At 42.8% G+C, this 21390-nt stretch overlaps 1 protein-coding gene across 2 annotated transcripts in view; it reads left to right on the top strand.

Annotated features, from left to right (window-relative positions):
* Positions 1-21390, top strand: part of dlgap1a (discs, large (Drosophila) homolog-associated protein 1a) — a 293260-nt gene that overhangs the window by 252618 nt on the left and 19252 nt on the right. Inside the window, exons 8-10 of one of the 2 annotated variants that reach the window (XM_068031686.1) lie at positions 13477-13568; positions 13845-13997; positions 20620-20622. In XM_068031686.1, the coding sequence (XP_067887787.1) occupies positions 13477-13568; positions 13845-13997; positions 20620-20622 (248 nt within the window). The remainder of the gene's footprint in view (positions 1-13476; positions 13569-13844; positions 13998-20619; positions 20623-21390) is intronic. The other variant, XM_068031685.1, reaches the window with a different exon arrangement.

Raw genomic sequence — 21390 nt, forward strand, 5'->3', positions numbered from 1 at the left:
TTTCCAGTCTATATGTAGGTTACAATCCCCCATAATTATTGCTGTACCATTCTGACAAGCTGCCATTATTTCTTTCTTTATGCCCCCTCCTACAGTGTGGTTAATGTTAGGTGGCCTGTACACCACTCTCACAAGTGACGTCTTGCCTTTATAATTTCTAATCTCTACCCAAACTGCTTCTACATCCTGGTCTCCTGAACTTAGGTCATCCCTCTCTTTTGCGCTAATACCATCATTAATTAACAGAGCTACCCCCTCCACCTTTTCCTCGTTTCCTGTCCTTCCTAAATACCATGTACCCTTCAATATTCAGGTCCCATTCTATGTCATCCTGCAGCCATGTCTCTGTAATGGCTATCAGATCATACTTATTTATTTCTATTTGCACTCTCGGTTCATCTGTTTTGTTTCGAATGCTACGTGCATTCAGATACAGAGCCTTTAGTTTTGTCCTTTTATTATTTTTGTAACCTCTAGCCTTATCTGTTGATTTACTCTTAGATTTGTACACTCTGTCCCTTCCTGTCACAGTCTGTTTATCATTTCCCATAGAAATACCTTTCTCTCTTGCCTTGTCTCTAATCCTGATTTACCACATCTTCCCAAATTTGATCCCTTGCCCCCACTATTCAGTTTAAAACCCTCTCCACTTGCAAGAACAAAAAAACTGCAGGGCTGAAACTTCTGGTTCATAAGGGATGTGAAGTTGCTTATAGGAAATGTGGCAAGACCACTGCAAGAAGAAAAGGCTTATTAAAATACATTAAAAGTTGCATTGAACTGATTGTAAATTGTGAAAGATAACTTGTCCTTTCAAGAATGCACTACAAAGCAACAATCACCTCCTGAATATAAATGTGAATAAAATTAACTGAGTGTCCACAACTGAATTAACTTGCAATTTTAATAATTTTAATAAAATTATTTTTAATAATTTTAATATTTCTCTTCTCACTCTGAACCTTCTGACAATATTTTACAGAGGAACCCAAGATAATTGGTGCATTAGAAATTGGTAAGGAGCAGGTGGGGTACATCATTCAAAGAATAGATTTGAACATTGATGAGCCTAAGGTCTTTTCTTACTTTATTCACATGTTTGGCCTTTAAATTATTTTATCTGCACAGCTACTTCATCTAACTCATTCTAAACCTGCTAAATCTTATGCTCCTTCTCATAGGGAACAATCACAGCTTCTACCCCAAAGATATCTTTCATAATGGCAAAAAACATTGGAGATTCTGTGCATTTTGTTTCTTGCAATTTTCTCTTGTGAAGGTGTGAGGAGCAGGGAGCACTTCACCGCTGGCAAAGTGCCGTCAGGCCCAAAGAAATTACCCTAATTGGATCTTTAAATATTTAAATTGGTTGCCTACCTCCACTGTGTGGGCAGCCAATCCAGGACCTGGCCCACTACTAGGAAGCTTACCCAGTGGCGGGATATGTGTCAGGGAGCCAGCCCACGCACCTCCCTGTTATTTTGCTGCCCCCAGCACTCCCCCTCCCCCCCCCCCCCCACTTCCATTTCTACTGGCAAGGGGCTGGTAAAATTTTGTCCCAAGAATCAAATAGGGCTCTGAGCTCTGGTAAATTATGCATATGGGAAAAGGCATTAATCATCACAGAGATACCTGATCAGATTTGCTTAATAATAATTGTCTATAAATTGCTGATTTCAAGACTGCAAGGAATATTTTTCCCACTTAGCATTACAGACATTACAGACTGGCTAAATCCTGCCAAATTCTGATTTTTTTCCTTCTAATTTCTAATAATAGACAATGATATTATAGACAGCAAGAAGATTTTTCCTTTCTCTTCTCCCTTCCCCCAAATAAGCTGTTGGTGTGGCTGACAAGATACCAAAGATTCATACAATTCAGCTTCACATCATGCATCTCATAGAAGAATGCAGATGGTAAATTTTTGCATTTGAGGTGTCTGCATTTTGCATCCAGGGATGTTAGTTTTGAATCAAAATTTGCAATATTGAAATATTACTGGGATCTGAATGTTTTCATTAAGTCCATAATTAGTCCTGAAAATGTAACAGCCTAAAATACTTTATCAAAATCCTTAGATCACTTAAAATAAGGAAAATAATAATAGGTGGAACTAAAGAATTGATTAGTCCAAGAACAAATGAAACACAGAACGAAAAGTGTATTTCCAGTACTTTTTTTAATTTCAGACTTCCAATTTTTGAGAAATTCATTTTAAAACTAATAATATCACATGATGTTTAATGCAACACATGTGGTATAACTATATTGATAAACCTTCCAGCTCCATTAATATAGGAACATAGGAAAAGCTGTAAGCTATTCAGATCCCCGCCTATTCCTATCTAACAAAAAATCTATTGGTCTCAGTCTTGAAAATTTAATTTGACCCAGCAACCACAGCCTTTTGGGAGACAGAGTTCCAGATTTCCACTAACATTTTTATGAAACAGTACTTTCTGATTTCACTCCTAAATGGCCCAGCTCAAATTTTAAGATTATGCTCTTCTTTTCTGGATTTCCCCCACCAGAGGAAATAATTTCTCTGTTTCTACCCTATTGAATGTATTATATTAATTTAGGTAATCCTGAAGGTCTGTGAAAAACTGTCTTTTCACATGCCTTTTTGAACACCTGATTTTGTGGGGGGAAACTGTTGAGCTAAGTTGATATCAGATTTTCTCAATCAATGAGGCCTTGTTTGTAGTAGCTGTCTCCAGAAAAGAGTTCTGTCCTATCTCATATTTTGAAATGTTTATGGTTCTAAAACATCACTAGATGGGAGTAAAAGGAGGCTGATGGATATTATATCCTCTAGTTCACTTGCAAAGTTGTTTCTGAAAGCTCCATGTAGCATGATCATTATGCATTTTGCAGCTGTTACACATGTTTAATTACAGCCTCTATGCTGGGAGTATCTCATCCCTGTACATCTCATCTGAGAAATTGTACCTTGATGTTTTCAACTTATTCTTCCCGATATGTTTAGTGGCACTTTTATATTGGAATACCATGTATTAGAAGCAGTTCCCCTGTGTGTTCAGTCTACTACTGCACCTTCAGGTGTCTCAGGTAAGTCAGATGTTTTCTTCATGTTCAGTGCTAAAGATTGCTCCTGTAAGCAAGTCTTTGCTCCCTATCAACCACGGTGATATGCCCAATATCTGGTAATGTTCCAATCTCTTGTCCTCGCATTTAGCTTAATCAAATCACAAATCCTTGTGTGACCTCTTAGATTTGAAAATATCACAGGTAAGTAATGCGAAAGATGATATAATAGTTTGCACGATTTTTACAAAACTTTTATCTCATGCTTCTTCCTACGATGTAAAATAACAACAAAAAAGACCTCAGGATCTGGAAATGCACTTCCTAGAATATACTCCTAGTACCCTTTGAAATTTTACCGGAAACAACAAAAATCTAAGTGTATCTCTCAAAATCAAGACAAAACCGCCGAACAAATATATACTTAAAGACACAGGGGGTAGTTTTAACACTTTTCTCTAAGTACTCCATCCATAAGGAATCCCTTGAACCCTCAGCTACAATGAGCTAAAAACTCTTCAAATAACATGTAAAATATGTTAACAAATCTAGTAAAGCATTTAACTTCTGAAGACATGCCTAACCAGTCACAATAATTTAAAAACATACCTATTGAAATAATTTCTCGTGGAACTACCTAACAGCTCTATCGCTAGCTTTTTTGGATTTCAAGATGCCATCTTTATTAAATACTTTCCCATATCTTTTGTAAAGGGGAATTTTCTTTTAAAATAAAACAACTTTCTAAAAGCATTGTAATGATCACTGGTTGGCAAGTGGTTGATCCATTTCCACTCTCTTAACCTGTTTGGCAAGTTAAACCAAAACCAAATTATGGTGTTCTTTTGTATATATAAAATGTAATTTAAACAAATCCATGTGTGTAGGATCACGTCACAATAAAAAGTACAAACCTCAATTCTCCACATAAAGAACTCCTGTCTGTATTTGTAGGTAGAACCTGTCTGCTGCCAGAGCAAGGGAAAGCCTATCTACAACAGGATTTAGTGGAACATTAGTCTTTTGCTTTCCCCAATTATTTCTAGAGGCTGGTTTAAGCTTTCAGAAAAATTAAATTACTCCACAGTTTCCCAGGTGCAAATTGTCTCTTTGCCTCTGGCAAATTTGAATTTTGATAACAAAAAGGTGGATGTCAAATCATAACTTAACATTTTGCCTCCATACAGAAAAATTGAGAATAAGTTACTAAATTCACACTGACACACAAAGAGCCCTTTTTGTGACTGGGTGTCAGTTTCCTATGAAATGGATAGTGTATCATGCATTCTCAATCGGGTCATTTCACAGAATCATGAAACACATCCTATTAAGATAAGGGCCAGGGAGAATCGAATTTGGAGCAGGGCAGGGTCCTTAACATAAACAGAAACCTAACAGACTGGGCTTCGGCAGCATGCAGATACACAGGTATTCGAAATGCATGAATAACATCTCAACTACCAGCTGGTCCGCTTTGGTTTACTTTAGAGAAGTTTTTAAGTTTGAAATAATTTTAATTTATTCTTATGATATTTGGAGTTTTTTAATAGATAAATTAAATTAACTATTACTGAATTCCCTGATTACAGTTCAGACCTGTCTCTGACCCACAAGAAATGAACGTACACAGGCATATTGACACATACCAGAATGGCGAAGTACTTTTCTCCTTGGTTGTTAGCACCCATGTCCAGGAGATCAATCTTCCACTCCTGGAGACTCCTGGGCAATTCAAAAGGATTGTCAACCCTATGCCAATGCGTTAAATCGACTGTTCAAATCCTATAGTGGCCTAGTGGGTGATGACTGATAGCGCAGTCAACAAGGGCAGTTTTGAGAAAGGTTTTGAAGGTGCTCAGGCAGGTAACAAGGGAAAGCTATTTGGAAAAGCATCCCAGAGTGCAGTCTGAATGCTCTGCTTGAATGAAAAGGGTGGGGGCAGGGTTGCTGAAAAGCAGAATTCAGAATGCAGGATATGAGCTTGGGCATAAAAAGATTACTAAGATCAGGGTAAGCAGGGCAATAAAGGAAATTGGAGATGAGAGTGAGAATTTTAAAGGTGATTCTGTGGGGGATGGGAAGACAGTGGAGAAGTGGGATATTACAATCTTTGTACAGATAGGAAATGGACCATAGAATGCTGGATGAATTTGTGTTCGTATAGGGCACAACTGGGGAGGCAGGTGAGAACAAAATAGGAGAAATTGGCGTGAGGGAGGCAATGGATGACTCTTTTAGTGGTGGAGGTGATGAATCAAGAACGTAGGTGGGCTTTGTTCCAAAGATGAAATTAATTCGTCTTAACAGTGGATCAAATAAGGCCTTTGAAATTCAAGGTCAAATAAGATTGTGCACCTGCAAATTTAGTCTGAGAAAGGAGTTGGCGAGTGAATAGAAATGGGGATTTGCAGGCGATAAATAGGTCTTGCGATGTCAGAATGGAGGAAGCCCTGGCTCATCCAAAAATTGAGATCAGGCAAGCATTGATACAACACAGCATTATCTGTATGGATGATATGGGTCCCATTGAAGGCCACAGCTGAACCCCTTATTGTCCTAATCCAATGATTTATATTCGCACTTTCATCAGGATTTCTTGAATAGCAGATAGGAGTGGGAACACAAGCTGGTTTTTCCTTATTATAATCCAATGACAGCTGTAGCTGTTACCTCAATTCAGTAACCTCAGATAAGACTAGGGATTCTATGTGGCTCTGCTGCTCACTGGATAAACTCACTGAACCACTGGGGGAGCTGCAAATTGTTCTTTTAGCCTAATGAGCAAATCTATTTTGTTTTGCTTCATACTTTACAGAATAAAGATGAATAGAGATATAATGCTACACAGCACCTTGCATTTCCTGTGTATGACAATATGTTATTTGGTGGTGCAATTTAACCATTGATTCAACAGCTGCCATCATTAATAATCAACAGGAAATTTTTAAAATCTGTAACCATTAGTTGATCGTTATGTGTAGTCAATACAAAATAAGAAAACCATAATTATGTACCTTGTGCTCTTCTGAAGGTAGAAAGAAGTAATTGCACATCTTGTCAAGCTAGTAGGCAAAAAGATACTGGTAGACATTCCCACTAGAAAATACACTGTATGCTATTAACAATGTGGCTCTGAACTTGGCTTAAATCACTGTAATATGCAATATAATCCTTGCAAACAATATCCACGGGCACAGGAGGGTGATGTTAACCCTACCTGCTTGGGAGAAACGGAGCAGGCAGTTAAATTTGCCCATAGGATTCACCCACCAACATCCCACATCGACCCAGGTTCAAATTTTAACCTGCTTTTCAAAGCAATTGAAGGGGACACCTACCGTAAACCAGAGAGGGTCTTTCTTTAAATATGCTGCTGGATGCCAATGAAGGCGTCAGAACCCAATGGCTATTTTAACTGAGGGGCTGAGTGGAGAAGTTGAGGCTTTCCCACCAGAAACACCTAGCAGGAAGCAGAAGGAATATCACAAAAGGCCCTAAAGGGAAGTATCTTTTCCTATTCTTGACTTTCCTTGTGGGTCTAGCAGGAGGCAGGTGATCCCATTTCCCTCTACCCATTCAACTTACCATTGCTTTAGTCCCTGGCAGTGACCCCCACCGGCCTAAATTGATCCTGCCGTCTGCTGCCGGTTTCAGGTGGAAAAGTGGCCGGAGGCATGTAGTTGATAGTTTGCTGCCCGCCACGATCGCCACCTGTCCAATTCCCACCACAACTTCAGATCAGTATTTGTGAAACTATTATTGCACTTTGAAAGGGGGTGAAATTTTAACTCTCAAGGACAGGTGGGTTGGGAGCAGGTAGAAAGCTAAAAGTTGTAAAATTCTCAATCCTGACCCCAACATGTCCATTTTCAGTTTTAGCGATGGCGAGTTTAGCTATGTCTAAGTAATCTGTTCACTGGAGGCAGAGTCATCATTATCACATGCTGATGTGGTGAATTTGAAGAGGTTTTAACAAGGATTTGAATGTAATTCCTCCGGCATGGGTTTCCTGGGGAAATTTGCCAGTGAAATAAAGGTGAGATTAAGCAACATTTTTATCGACATGTTTAAACTTCTCATTGCCCAATGTGAAGAAAGGCTTATCGTGCATAGCTACCTTCTCAGTTCCCTCTGGCAAACATTATACTGAGAGTTCTTGTCAGAGTGTTAATTGTATTTAACTGTTACACAGGTGGTGGGCATTAACTGGGGATTCACTTGTGCCCCTATAAAAAGGAACAGACTGAAATGTAGTGGTTGGATTAGAAGGTACATGTTTGGAATGTGCATCTCTGTAAATAAAAGTCGATAAAAGAGTGTGAAGATTGGCTCCAATTCTATCCTTCACAACCAGGCTTTCTGGAATTTATCAGTGTTGCATAACTTTGGAAGCTTTCAAATGGATAAAATCAGGATAGGGGCCACCGTGGATACTTTCAAGACAGGAAGCAAAGATTAGGGGCATTTTCAAGTTGACAGGCTGTAACTAGTAGAGTGCCGCAAGCATCAGTGCTGGGGCCTCAGCTATTTATATTCTATATTAATGACTTAGACGAAAAGACTTAAGAGTAATGTATCCATGTTTGTTGATGGTATAAAACTAGGTGGGAATGTAAACTGTGAGGAGGGAACAAAGATGCTGCAAAGAGATATAGACAGGTTAAGTGAGTGGGCAACAAGGTGACAGATGAACTATAAAGTGGGGAAGCTTGAGGTTATTCACTTTGGTAGTAAGAATATAAAAGCAGAATATTTTTCAAAAGGTGTGATGTTCAGAGAGACTTGGGTGTATTCGTACAAGGAACACAGAAAGTTAGTATGCAGGTACAGCAAGCAATTAGGAAGACAAATGGCATGTTGGCCTTTATTACAAAGGGATTGGAGTTGGAGTACAAGAATAAGGATATCTTGATACAATTGTATAAGGCTTTGGTAAGATCACATCTGTAGTATTGTGTGCAGTTTTGATCTCCATACCTAAGGAAGGATATACTTGCCTTGGAGGTGGTACAGTGAAGTTTCACTAGATTGGTTCCTGAGATGAGTGAGTTGTCATGTGATGAGAGACTTAGTAAGTTGGGCCTATACTTTCTGGAGTTTAGAAAAATGAGAGGTGATCTCATTGAAACATTCAAGATTCTGAAGGGGCTTGACTGGGTAGACATTGAGAGATGGTTTCCCCCGGCTGAGGAATCTAGAACACGAGGGCACAACCTCAGGATAAGGGATTGATAATTTGGGACTGGGATGAGGAGAAATTTCTTCACTTAGTGTTGTGAATCTTGGAATTGTCTACTCCAGAAGGTTGTGGATGCTCCATCATTTAATATATTCAATATATTGAAATCTTTGGATTTTTGATCTTGGGGTTCTCTCACAATGGTCTGTTTGCCAAAGAATTGTAGTGTCAGCTGTGGCTTAGTTGGTAGTACTCTTGCCTTTGTGTCAGAAGGTTATAGGTGGTGCTGTCTTTCAGATGAGATGTTAAACTGAGGCTCTGTCTGCCCTCCCAAGTGGATGTAAAGATCCCAGGGTATTATTTTGAAGAAGAACAGGGGAGCTATCCCTGGTGTCCTGGCCAATATTTATCCCTCAATCAACATCAGAAAAACAGATTTTCTGTTTGTTATCATATTGCTGTTTGTGGGACCGTGCTGTGGGAAAATTGGCTGTCATGTTTCCTACATTACAACAGTGACTACACTTCAAGTATTTCATTGGCTGTAAAGTGCTTTGGGACATCCTGAGTTTGTTAAATGCACTATATAAATGCAAGTCTTTTTAATTTTAGCTTCACCTGTGCTGACAATAACTAGAATGAGCAGGCACTTGGATTGGCCTCTCTGGCTGGCTTCCAACAGGTACAGGGTGTCATCAGTTTCACACATGGCAATACAAAGATCATTAGATCAACCAAGAGGTTTTATCTAACGCAACGGATTCCATCCCATCCATGTACAGTTGGTGTGCAATTATAGGAAGAGGTGCATGCAGGTCTGCATCAGATTCCGCGGGTCCTGTCATGATTTTTTTATGCTGCAGCAGTCCAACATTCCAAACCTCTTCATACCAGGGAACAGAAATAAGGGCTGGCTCATCGGAGACAGGGGGTACTTCCTTCACACTTGGCTCATGACACCTCAGGAACCCCACATGTGAGGCACAGGAATCCTACAACAAATGTCATTGAGAAAGCCATTGGCATGTTGAAGATAGCACTTCAGATGCCTAGGTAGGTCTGGAGCTCTTCAGTACTCACCAGCGAGGGTGTTAGGAATCACAGTGGTGTCCGTTTTCAAGCATAACATTGCACAGCTGAGAGGATTAAATGTGGAGGATGACTGAGACACTCATCGAGCATCTCCTGATGGGGAGAGCATAGAAGAGGAGGAGGAGGAGGAGGATAAGGCTGACAAACATGTACATTCCTGCCAGGGATGACCTATTGGCTCAATCGTTCAACTAGTGGTGATTCACACAAGCCTGTTCCCCCTTCCTTTGCACAAAACAGTGCTTCAACCACTCAAACACCCACTGCAAAGCTACCCAGTATGTACTGTCATGAAACAAATGGAAGGGTGAGTTGGATGCAGTAATGGGCAAGACGTAGAAGTGGTTCTCAACAATAAATTTCATGTGCCATTTTATAAAAAAAAAAGCTTAACAGCATAATATTTTGTCAAACACCCATCTGCATATGCTTAGTGAATTAAAATTCCTTTAACTTGCACATTCTATTGCTTTTATGTGGTGTATCACGGTTTCAGCAGAGATAGAGTCAGGCTGCACAGATGCTTTTGGCCTATGGCCTCTGGGTTTTGGAGCCCCTAAGGGCCCCATCAAAGACTGCTGCACCTGTGCAGTCGCAGACTTGGCCACAAAGAGACAAGTCAGCATGTTGGGTACTGGCTGAGGGCGGGAGGTAACACATGGCAAACTCCACACTTCAGTCGGGATATTGTGAGGCCCTGAGATCTTTTGAGGAGCGGGATAGGTCGACAATGGCCTTCCCAGATTGAGGCCCTTAAGTAGCCTATTAATGGCCAATTAAGGGCTCTTCCCTCCACCGCTGGGATCTTACCAACGGTGGGGGTGATGCCTTGGAAAACGAGGCACCTTCACTGTGGGCTTGGGGGGAGGGATCCCTCTTTCATGGGCAATTGTGGCCCACAGAGGACCCCCACTAGGAACCAATTCACTCCCGGAACCCCCCTCCCCCAGGACTGAATGGCCACCCACCCAACCCCCCTCACTAGGGCCTTCCGGACTGGCCCCGATGACCCCACCTCACCTACCTCTGTTACAGGGTTCTACTGCTGGGCCTGGATCCACGCCCTCTGCAGTACTGACAGTGACCACCGCTCCCGGTGGCGCTGCTGATACTACTGAGGTGCCGGCCCTCTGATTGGCCAGCAGCTCTTGGAGGCAGGATTCCGCTTCCGAAAAATTTGATTCAAAAAGACCGGAGGATCGCACCAGGATGGCATGAAAAGGCAGAGTGAGGTTACCCCAACTTTTCGACCTGGTGCTGGGAGCCCTGCCTCCTACACAAAATCCAGCCCTTTGGGTGGAGTTCCTACTTCCATGTTTTCTTTTGCCATCATTACTCTCCTGGGCCAGCGTTCCTACCACTTTGATGGAGAACAGCTTGCTGAAGGTCAGTGACACATTGTAAGCTCATGGATAAGGAATCTGCCATCTTGTTTAAGGTGGCAGTTACCTCCTGCATCGGTTCATTTAAGAGTCGTGTTTGAAGCTCCACGAAGATGGCCATTCTGTCCGTAGCAGACATTCTTGCACCACCAATGCAGTACTGTTGTTGGACTCTTCCATCTTATCTGCTATTGTGGAGAGTGTGCATGGCATGTCTTTCAGAACCTCACAAAGTTGCTGCAGTACCTCGATCATTCTACTTCTCAATGTTGGCCTCCAGGATTCAGCATCTATGTCCAACTGAGGATAGCTTGGAGAGGATTGTGTCCCCTGATGCAGACTCATCACAGCTGTCCCTGCTATCAGGTCTGCTTGTGAATTGTGAATCACCAGGTGAAAACACAATTAACTGACTTAAGTGCCCTCACTGAAGTGAGAGTATGCGTGTTGGTGCATGGCTGTATGTCCTGTGACGGTGCACCCGCAAAAGAAATGACGTCTTCAGGGGATTCATCATTATGAATGTCCAGCAACTCTTGTTTGTAGTGTGAAGGCTCTGGAAAACAAAAGAGAGGGATATGAATCAGTCATGAGGAAGTAACAATCTTGCTAGTCAGCATACTCAGGCTTCTAGTAGTTCAGTCATTGATGAAAATAAAATCAGAATACGTGTCAGAGATATTTGTAATTCTGTCGCCAGGCATCTGTGAGCTCCCTGTCTCTCCATCTCCAATTATCAGGGATGAAGATGTGCCACTTATCTCCATGGTCTTCCCCTCTGTATCTGTGAGCTGCACAATTTGTGGCTGGCCATTTCCAGTACTGTCCCTTCCAATATGTTTTACACTCTCTTCTCCGACAAGGAGCAAAGAAACATACCTGACTGCCAGTCACCTATTCACCCTATAGATGCAGTATATTCATCGAGGATAACTATCCGACAGTTCCATCACATTGCATCGGGATTCGGGTGAGTGACAGAGGTGCGTGGATACATGGGGAAGTGAGGAAGTGCATAGAAAGTGAAGGCTGGCTGTGGCTGAAACATTAGTGGATATTAGGAGTGATGTGATGGGGCATGCTTGACCAGACAGATTGAGGGGTTGGAGGGGATTTACACCATAGGATGTAGGCAAATCAGCAAATGTACTTACATTTCCTTGCTTTTCAGGAAATCGCTTCCTACACGGCATCATGCCCGGGGCACAATTCTCCTGCTTACCTCCTCACCCACCTTGAACCACGCCTTCTTTGTAACAGCAGCAGGTTTCGTCCTCCTATTGCTGAAGAAGAGTATGGGCCTCCAATTCCTCACTGCAGCCACCACCATTTCAAAGAAAGCATCATTGAATCTGAGTGTTGGACTTGTTCTTTGTGAATCCATGCTAAATACCTCTAAGCTCCTCCAAACTCCATTTTTCCATTGGCCAATTACGTAGTCAACTTGAGATCACATCATGCAGGTGCGCATCACACCTGCTGTGCAACCTGGAGATGCAAAACACAGATGGAGAAGTATAATCAGTCAATCAAGTTGAAATTGGAAAATCCAAGCCATTAAGTTTTCCAGTTTTCAGACAGGCAATCCCAACACTACCTCGACCACCCACCCACAAACTCCCCCACCCCCCACCCCACACAACCTGCTTTTGCATTAATATCAGAGCCTCTGTCCTTGGAACCTACTTCCAGATGTCGTGGAGTTGCCACTTGTTTCATATAAACTTCAGATATATGAATTCCTTGCACATTGCTCCACTGATGTATGAGCTGCAATTCTGTGTAGATAGATTATTCTTCATCTCAGACCTGCTGTTGATGGTATTTGCAAACAGCAAATGACTATTGCTCACTGGTGGAAGTAAAGCCGACCTGATATTCCAGGCCAGAGAAGTGAATTACGGTTGATTTTTTTGTTTTAATACCTGCATGCTGTAGCTTTATGAATGAGGATGGCATATTATACAGTCTTCTGAGTTCCCTGATGCCTCCCACCCCAACCCCAGAAATGCCTAATGCCACATTTTGTGATCTCCTGGAGCAAGCGTGTGTCCCTTGTACTATGGACATCTGCCATAAATTAGGGCACCTGGGTCAGTGATAGAGGTGACTGGTGGATACAATGTCATATAATTTCCAGGATTCACCCCTGCAGATTTTCTAGACAAGTATTTTGAAGAAAATGATGGTCCAATAGCTCAGATGATTTGTCCAGTGAGTAGCTGTGCCAACCAGGAAGGGCTCCCGCCATCTCTTTGCTGTCAGCCGAACTCAGCTAAGGCTGAGGTACAGGAGCTACAGTTGGCCTCAGAATCGTTGGGTTAGGAAAGGAAAATAGCTGTTCCTGATTACCGTTCAGCAATAATTGCTAGAAATTCACACGTCTTTGGATGTTGGGTGAAGATAGTATCAGGTGGAAACCAGTAACTGCCTGAAAATTTGCTTATAAAGATTTGGAATCAAAACTCAGTTTAACTCTCCAGGACTCAACAAAAGCAAGCTATTCAGATATTTCTTTAATAGAAAATGTAATTGATTTCAGATACTCTGAAAATTAGTAGAATAATAGTTTCTTTAATGTTGCTTAAATGTTTTTTAATATCCAAAGCATTTAATCACTTAACTGAGTACATGTTTTCTTATTGCTCTGACATAGATGGCTTATTTTCATGCAACACTGACTTAGGTATTGAGTTAAAATATTACTGTGTAGTGTACTATTTGTTTGAAGTTCACTGAATATCACTTCCTTCTCCTATTGCTTTACTTTAGTTTTGGGGAAAATCCGAAGTGCAATTGGAAGTGCTCAGCTCTTAATATCCCAGAAGTTCCAACAATTCAGTGGACTATGTGAAGAAAACATGGTATGTGAATATTGCATTAATCTGCATTCCATCACACATCTTCTGGCCAAGTTACTGTAACCATGACAGCACTGACTCATCGCAAGTGTTTGATCTGAATCGTTTAATCTCCTATTAGTTTTCTTTTTACTGATCTAGCAAAATCCATCAGAACAAGGATCTAATAGAAACAAAAATGCATACATGTGTGTGTGTGTGTGTGTGTGTGTCTGTGCATGCATTCTTAGAAAATAAAATAAGTGCCAAGATAACACATTCTTTTCCTGCTGTGTACAGAATCCGAATGCTTGTCCTCAACTGACCTCCCAAGACTTGGCAGGATTTTGGGACATGTTGCAGTTGTCTATTGAGAATGTCAGCATGAAATTTGATGAGCTACATCAACTGAAGGCAAACAATTGGAATCAGGTGGAACTTCCTGAAAAGAAGGTACCCTGGATATTCCAGAAATAAACCAACAAAAAAATGCATTTCGCTAATCTGCAGTGTTGTCGAGTTGAATATATTTCTGTAATGTTTGGTATTTTCTTAGATCTGTTTTGGGTGGCAATTGAAATAGACGCCATATAATCAGAAAAACTCCTGTGCCCAATGATTCCACGAAATGAATTGTATTTCAAGCTCCATCTTGTTAAGTAATGCTGTAAAATGGAATTTTAAAAAACATTTTGGAGTTCTTCCACTACTGTATGGGCTCAGTTAGCTCAGTACATAGCACAAATCAAATTTCACTGCAAGGGATATCAATAGAATGAAATACAGACAGGTTTTACATGAGCATGCGAAATGCTCAGCCAGATTACTACCTATGCAGCAAAGACTTATTCTTATAATTAGTAATGGATTGAAGGGTTATGGAGAATGGGCAGGAAAGTGGAGTTGAGGCCAAGATGAGATCAGCTATGATCGTATTGAATGGCGGAGCAGGCTCTAGGGGCTGAATTGCCTACTCCTGCTCCTAGTTCTTATGTTCTTAAAGACAAAAATTTATCCTGGTATCTTCTGGAGTTTTTCAAGGAGCACTGGAGCCTAAGAAAAGGCTGCCATCAAAAAGCAAGGTTTTTTTAAAATACAAAAATTGTAATTTCTTGCTTTCCTGAGTCCACACCACTCATAGTTGCCCCCTGCCCCAACAACCCCAGTTGCTGTTTCACCCCCTCCACCATTGCCAGTGAGGAATGAGGCCCAATATTGAGGACCAATGTCCTATGCCCAGAGGATGTCTAAAAGATGTCTGACCAAATATTGAGTTGTCATTTGTCATGTGTCCCCGGTGACACCTAAAACCGTGTTAGGCCTCTTACATATGTAAATGAGGGCATAACACCTGTTTATGCATCCGTGTTAAAATCGGAGTGTGATGAGTGGAGCAGGCAGTGCAAAGCCCTAATACATGCTTTTATCACCTTGCACTGGATTCCACCACTGCTCTCTTTATCGGCCTGCCTAATTTTACCAGACATAAAGAACAATTATTTTTAATTAATTCATTTGATCTGTGTGTTGCTGACAAGACTAGCATTTATTACCCATCCCTAGCTGTCCTTGAGAAGGTGGTGCTGAGCTGCTTTCTTGAACTGTTGCAGTCCCTGTGGTGAAAGTACTCCCAAAGTGCTGTTAAGTTCAGAGTTCCAGGATTTTGACCCAGCAAGGAAAGAACTGCAATATATGTCCAGTCAGGGTGGTGTATGACTTGGTGATAGTGTTCTATGCGCCTGCTGCCCTTGTTTCTAGGCGGTAGAATTCTTGTGTTGGGAAGGTGCTGTCAAAGAACTGTTGTTAAGTTGTTTCAGTGCATCTTGTAGATGGTATACACTTCAGCCATAGTGCATCGGTGGTGGAGACAGTGAATGTTTAAGTTGGTGGATGGGGTACCAATCAAGTGGGCTGCTTTGTCCTGAATAGTGTTGAGCTCCCTGAGTGTTGTTGGAGCTGCAGCCATCCATGCAAGTGGTGAGTATTCCAACACACTTCTGACTTGTGCCTTGTAGGTGGTAGAAAGATTTTGGGTAGTCAGAATTCCCAGCCTCTTACCTGCTGTTTTAACCACAGTATTTGTGTGGCTGGCCCAATTAATTTTCAGGTCAGTGGTGACCTCCAGGTTGTTGATAGTGGGTGATTTGACAATGGTAACTAAATTGAAAATCAATGGGAAGGGTTTAGATTCTCTCTTGTGGGAGATGGTCATAGTCTGGCACTTGTATGGTATAATTGTTACTTATCAGCATAAGCCTGGATGTTGTCCAGGTCTTGCTTATGCAAGCACAGATTGCTTCATTATCTAAGGAATTGCAAATGGAACTGAACCATGCAATCATCAGCAAGCATCCCAGCTTCTGACCTTATGTTGGAGAGAAGGTCATTGACAAAGCAGCTGAAGATGGTTGGGCTTAGGACACTACTCTTTGGAATTCCTGCAGTGATGTCCTGGGACTGATGATTGACCTTCAATAACCACAACCATCTTCCTTTTTGCGAGGTATGACTCCAACCAGTGGAGCATTCCTCCTGATCCCAATATCTGAGGCTGCTAGATGCCACATTTGGTAACACACTGCCTTGATGTCAAGTGCAATCACTCTCACCTTACCTCTGGAATTCAGCTTTTTGTCCATTTTTGGATCAAGGCTGTAATGAGGTCTGGAGCCAGGTAATCCTAGCAGGACCCAAATTGAGCAACGGTGAGCACATTATTCGTGAGTAAGTACTGCTTGGTAGCACAGTCAACAACACGTCCATCACTTCGCTGATGATTGAGAGTAGACTGATGGGTTGTAATTGACCAGATTGGATTTATCCTGCTTTTTGTGTTGTCAGGACATAGCTGACGACACCCAGCTTTACCTCACCATCACTGCACTTGATCCCACCACTGCCTCTCCATTGTCAGACTGCTTGTCTGGGATCCAGTACTGGATGAGCAGAAAGTTACTTCAATTAAATATTGGGAAGACCGAAGCCATTGTCTTCAGTCCCCATGACAAACTCCATTCCCTCACCATCGACTCCATCCCTCTCCCGGGCAACTGTCTCTGAAGCTGAACCAGACTGTTCATAACCTTGTTGTCACAATTCACCCACAATGAGCTTCCACGCTATCATTAGGACTACCTGTTTCCACCTTTGTAATATAACCTGACTGCGCCCCTGCCTCAGCTCATCTGTTGAAACCCTCAGCCATGCCTTTTTTTTAATTCATTCATGGGATGTGGGCGTCACTGGCCAGGCCAGCATTTATTGCCCATCCCTAATTGCCCTTGAGAAGGTGGTGGTGAGCTGCCTTCTTGAACCGCTGCAGTCCATGTGAGGTAGGTACACCCACAGTGCTGTTAGGAAGGGAGTTCCAGGATTTTGACCCAGCGACAGTGAAGGAACGGCGATATAGTTCCAAGTCAGGATGGTGTGTGACTTGGACGGGAACTTGCAGGTGGTGATGTTCCCATGTATCTGCTGCTCTTGTCCTTCGAGGTGGTAGAGGTCGCGGGTTTGGAAGGTGCTGTCTAAGGAGCCTTGGTGCGTTGCTGCAGTGCATCTTGTAGATGGTACACACTGCTGCCACTGTGTGTCGGTGGTGGGGGGATTGAATGTTTGTGCATGGTGTGCCAATCAAGCAGGCTGCTTTGTTCTGGATGGTGTCGAACTTCTTGAGTGTTGTTGGAGCTGCACCCATCCAGGCAAGTGGAGAGTATTCCATCACACTGCTGACTTGTGCTTTGTAGTTGGTGGGCAGGCTTTGGGGAGTCAGGAGATGAGTTACTCGCCACAGGATTCCTAGCCTCTGACCTGCTCTTGTAGCCACGGTATTTATATGACTACTCCAGTTCAGTTTCTGGTCAATGGTAGCCCCTAGGATGTTGATAGTGGGGGATTCAGCGATGGTAATGCCATTGAATGTCAAGGGGAGATGGTTAGACTCTCTCTTGTTGGAGATGGTTATTGCCTGGCACTTCTGTGGGGCAAATGTTACTTGCCACTTATCAGCCCAAGCCTGGATATTGCCTTGCTGCATTTTACACAGACTGCTTCAGTATTTGAGGAGTTGCGAATGGTGCTGAACATTGTGCAATCATCAGCGAGCATCCCCACTTCTGACCTTATGATTGAAGGAAGGTCATTGATGAAGCAGCTGAAGATGGTTGGGCCTAGGACACTACCCTGAGGAACTCCTGCAGTGATGTTCTGGAACTCAGATGATTGACCTCCAACAACCAAAACCACAACTTTATTACCTCTAGACTATTCTAAAGCACTCCTGGCTGGCCTCCCACATTCTGCCCACCATAAACTTGAGGTCATCCAAAAGTCTGCTGCCCATTTCCAAATAAGCACCAAGTCCCGTTCACCCATCACGCCTGTGCTCGCTGACCTACATTGGCTCCCGGTTAAGCAATGCTTCAATTTTAAAATTCTCATCCTTGTTTTCAAATCCCTTCATGGCCTCATCCCTCCCTATCTCTGTAATCTCTTGCAGTCCCGCAAACCTCCTAAATATCTATACTCCTCTGAATTTTGGCCTCTTGAAAATACCCAATTTTAATTGTTCCACCATTGGTGGCCATGCCTTCAGCTGCCTGGGCCCTAAGCTCTGGAATTCCCTCACTAAATCGCTCTGTTGCTTTACCTTTCCATCCACCTTTAAGATGCTCCATAAAACCTACTGTTTGAGCAAGCAGTAAAGTGTTCAGAAGTGTTTCTTTGTATGTAAAGAGTGATGAAGAATTGTAAATAATTATTATACATTCCTCTACAACCTTTGCAAGCCCATCCAGAACTGCTGAAAACCACTAAATGTCCAAACCTGACAATACGCACAGAAATACCAGCTAGGATTTTCATTTATTTAGAAGATTACTAAAGATAGTTACGTGATTCACAGACTTGTTAAAGACTTGCCTCATTTATTATTTTAGTTTTATGGCTGTCCTACATGTCAAGATTATTGTAGCCTTTCTATGCCTATGTTTAAATTGCTGTGCTGCCTAGCAATGATGGACAAAGAGTTTCCCTCCTGCAAATTCAGTACCGATCAAAGATCTTAATTAAAATAAACTGTTATTATACTTGTGTGCTGACCTCCCATACATCTGTAAAGCTCATAAATATGATCAAATATAACCTGTTTAACACAGTTGCTTGTAACTAATACATTTATGTCTACTCATGTAAGTGTTAAATTACCCTGCCATCCTTGTGATAACCTATGTTTCACAAACATAAAAACTACTGCGAAAAATATTTATTTTACGAATCAGAGGCACAAGCACTGGCAGCGGAGAATAAAACAGAGTGCGGGGGAACAGCGCAGACCTGACTGGAGGCACCAGCGGTGGCAGAGAATGAAAGAGAGAGCGCGGGGGAATAACGTGGACCTGATCTGAGGCACCCACAGTAGCAGCGGAGAATAAATCAGAGAGCGGAGAAACAGCTTTTTTTATTCATTTGGTGTATGTGTGCATCGCTGGCTAGGTCAGGATTTATTGCCCATCCTTAATTGCCCTTGAGAACGTGGTGGTGAGCTGCCTTCTTGAACCGCTACAGTCCAAGTCTTGTAGGTACACCAACAGTGCTTTTAGGAAGGGAGTTCCAGGATTTTGACCCAGCGACAGTGAAGGAACGGCGATATAGTTCCAAGTCTTAGGAATAAACGGGTCTTTTACCGAATGGCAGGTATTGACTAGTGGGGTACCGCAGGGATCGGTGCGAGGACCCCAGCTATTCACAATATATATTAATGATTTAGATGAGGGAACTAAATGTAATATCTCCAAATTTGCATTTGACACAAAACTGGGTGGGAGGTTGAGTTGTGAGTAGGATGCAGAGAGGCTTCAGGGTGATTTGGACAAGTTAAGTGAGTGGACAAATGCATGGCAGATGCAGTATAATGTGGATAAATGTGAGGTTATCCACTTTGGTAGCAAAAACAGGAAGGTAGATTATTATCTGAACAGCTATAAACTGAGAGAGGGGAATATGCAATGAGACTTGGGTGTTCTCGTACACCAGTCACTGAAGGTAAGCATGCAGGTGCAACAGGTGGTAAAAAAGGTAAATGATATGTTAGCCTTCATAGCGAGAGGATTAGAGTACAGGAGCAGAGATCCTGTTTGCTGCAATTATACAGGGCCTTGGTGAGGACATACCTGGAATATTGTGTGCAGTTTTGGTCTCCATACCTGAGGAAAATGTTCTTGCTACAGAGGGAGTGCAGCAAAGGTTTACCAGACTGATACCTGGGATGGCAGGACTGACGTATGAGGAGAGATTGAGTCGGTTAGGACTATATTTGCTGGAGTCAGAAAAGTGAGGGGGGATCTCATAGAAACCTATAAAATTCGAATAGGACTTGACAGGGTGGATGCAGGAAGGATGTTTCCGATGGCGAGGGAGTCCAGAACCAGGGGTCATAGTCTAAGGATACGGGGTAAACCTTTCAGGACTGAGATGAGGAGAAATTACTTCACCCAGAGAGTGGTGAGCCTGTGGAATTCGCTACCACAGAAAGCAGTTGAGGCCAAAACATTGTATGTTTTCAAGAAGGAGTTAGATATAGCTCTTGGGGCGAAAGGGATCAAAGGATATGGGGAGAAAGCGGGAACAGGTTACTCAGTTGGATGATCAGCCATGATCATAATGAATGGCGGAGCAGGCTCGAAGGGCCGAATGGCCTACTCCCGCTCCTATTTTCTATGTTATGTAAGTCAGGATGGTGTGTGGCTTGGAGGGGAACTTGCAGGTGGTGGTGTTCCCATACATCTGCCATGCTTGTCCTTCAAGATGGTAGAGGTAGTGGGTTTGGAAGGTGCTGTCTAAGGAGCCTTGGTGCGTTGCTGCAGTGCATCTTGTAGATGGTACACACTTTTGCCACTGTACCTCGCAGTGGAAGGAATGAATGTTTGTGGATGGGGTGCCATCAAGCGGACTGCTTTTCCTGGATGGTGTCAAGCTTCTTGACAGTTGTTGGAGCTGCATCCATCCATGCAAGTGGAGAGTATTCCATCACACTCCTGACTTGTGCCTTGTAGATGGTGGACAGGCTTTGGGGAGTCAGGAGGTGAATTACTTGCCACAGAATTTCCAGCCTCTGACCTGCTCTTGTAGCCACGGTATTTATATGACTACTCCAGTTCAGTTTCTGGTCAATGGTAACCCCCAGGATGTTGATAGCGGGGGATTCAGCGATGGTAATGCCATTGAACATCAAGGGGAGATGGTTAGATTCTCTCTTGTTTGAGATGGTCATTGCCTGGCGCTTATGTGGCGCAAATGTTACTTGTCACTTATCAGCCCAAGCCTGGCTATTGTCCTGGTCTTGCCGCATCTGGACACAGGCTGCTTCATTATCTGAGGAGTCACGAATGGTGTTGAACATTGTGCAACCATCAGCGAACATCCCCTCTTCTACCCTTATTATTGAAGGAAGGTCATTGATGAAGCAGCTGAAGATGATTGAGCCTGGGACACTACCCTGAGGAACTCCTGCAGCGATGACCTGGGACTGAGATGATTGACCTCCAACAACTACAACCATTTTCCTTTGTGCCAGGTATGACTCCAGCCAGCAGACCTGATCGACAGCACCACCAGCAGCGGCGGAGAATAAAACAGAGAGCAGGGAAACAGCATGGACCTGATCAGAGGCACCAACAGCGGCAGTGGAAAATAAATCAGAGAGGGGGGAAAGAACGCCAACCTGATAGGAAGCACTAGCAGTGGCAGCGCAGAATAAATCGGAAGGCGGGGGATCAGAGTGGACCTGAACAGAGGCACCAGCAGTGGCAGCGGAGAATAACTCGGAGAGCAGGGGAACAGAGCGGACCTG

The sequence above is a fragment of the Heterodontus francisci genome, chromosome 5 (assembly GCF_036365525.1).
Source record: "Heterodontus francisci isolate sHetFra1 chromosome 5, sHetFra1.hap1, whole genome shotgun sequence".
NCBI classification, from domain to species: Eukaryota; Metazoa; Chordata; class Chondrichthyes; order Heterodontiformes; family Heterodontidae; genus Heterodontus; species Heterodontus francisci.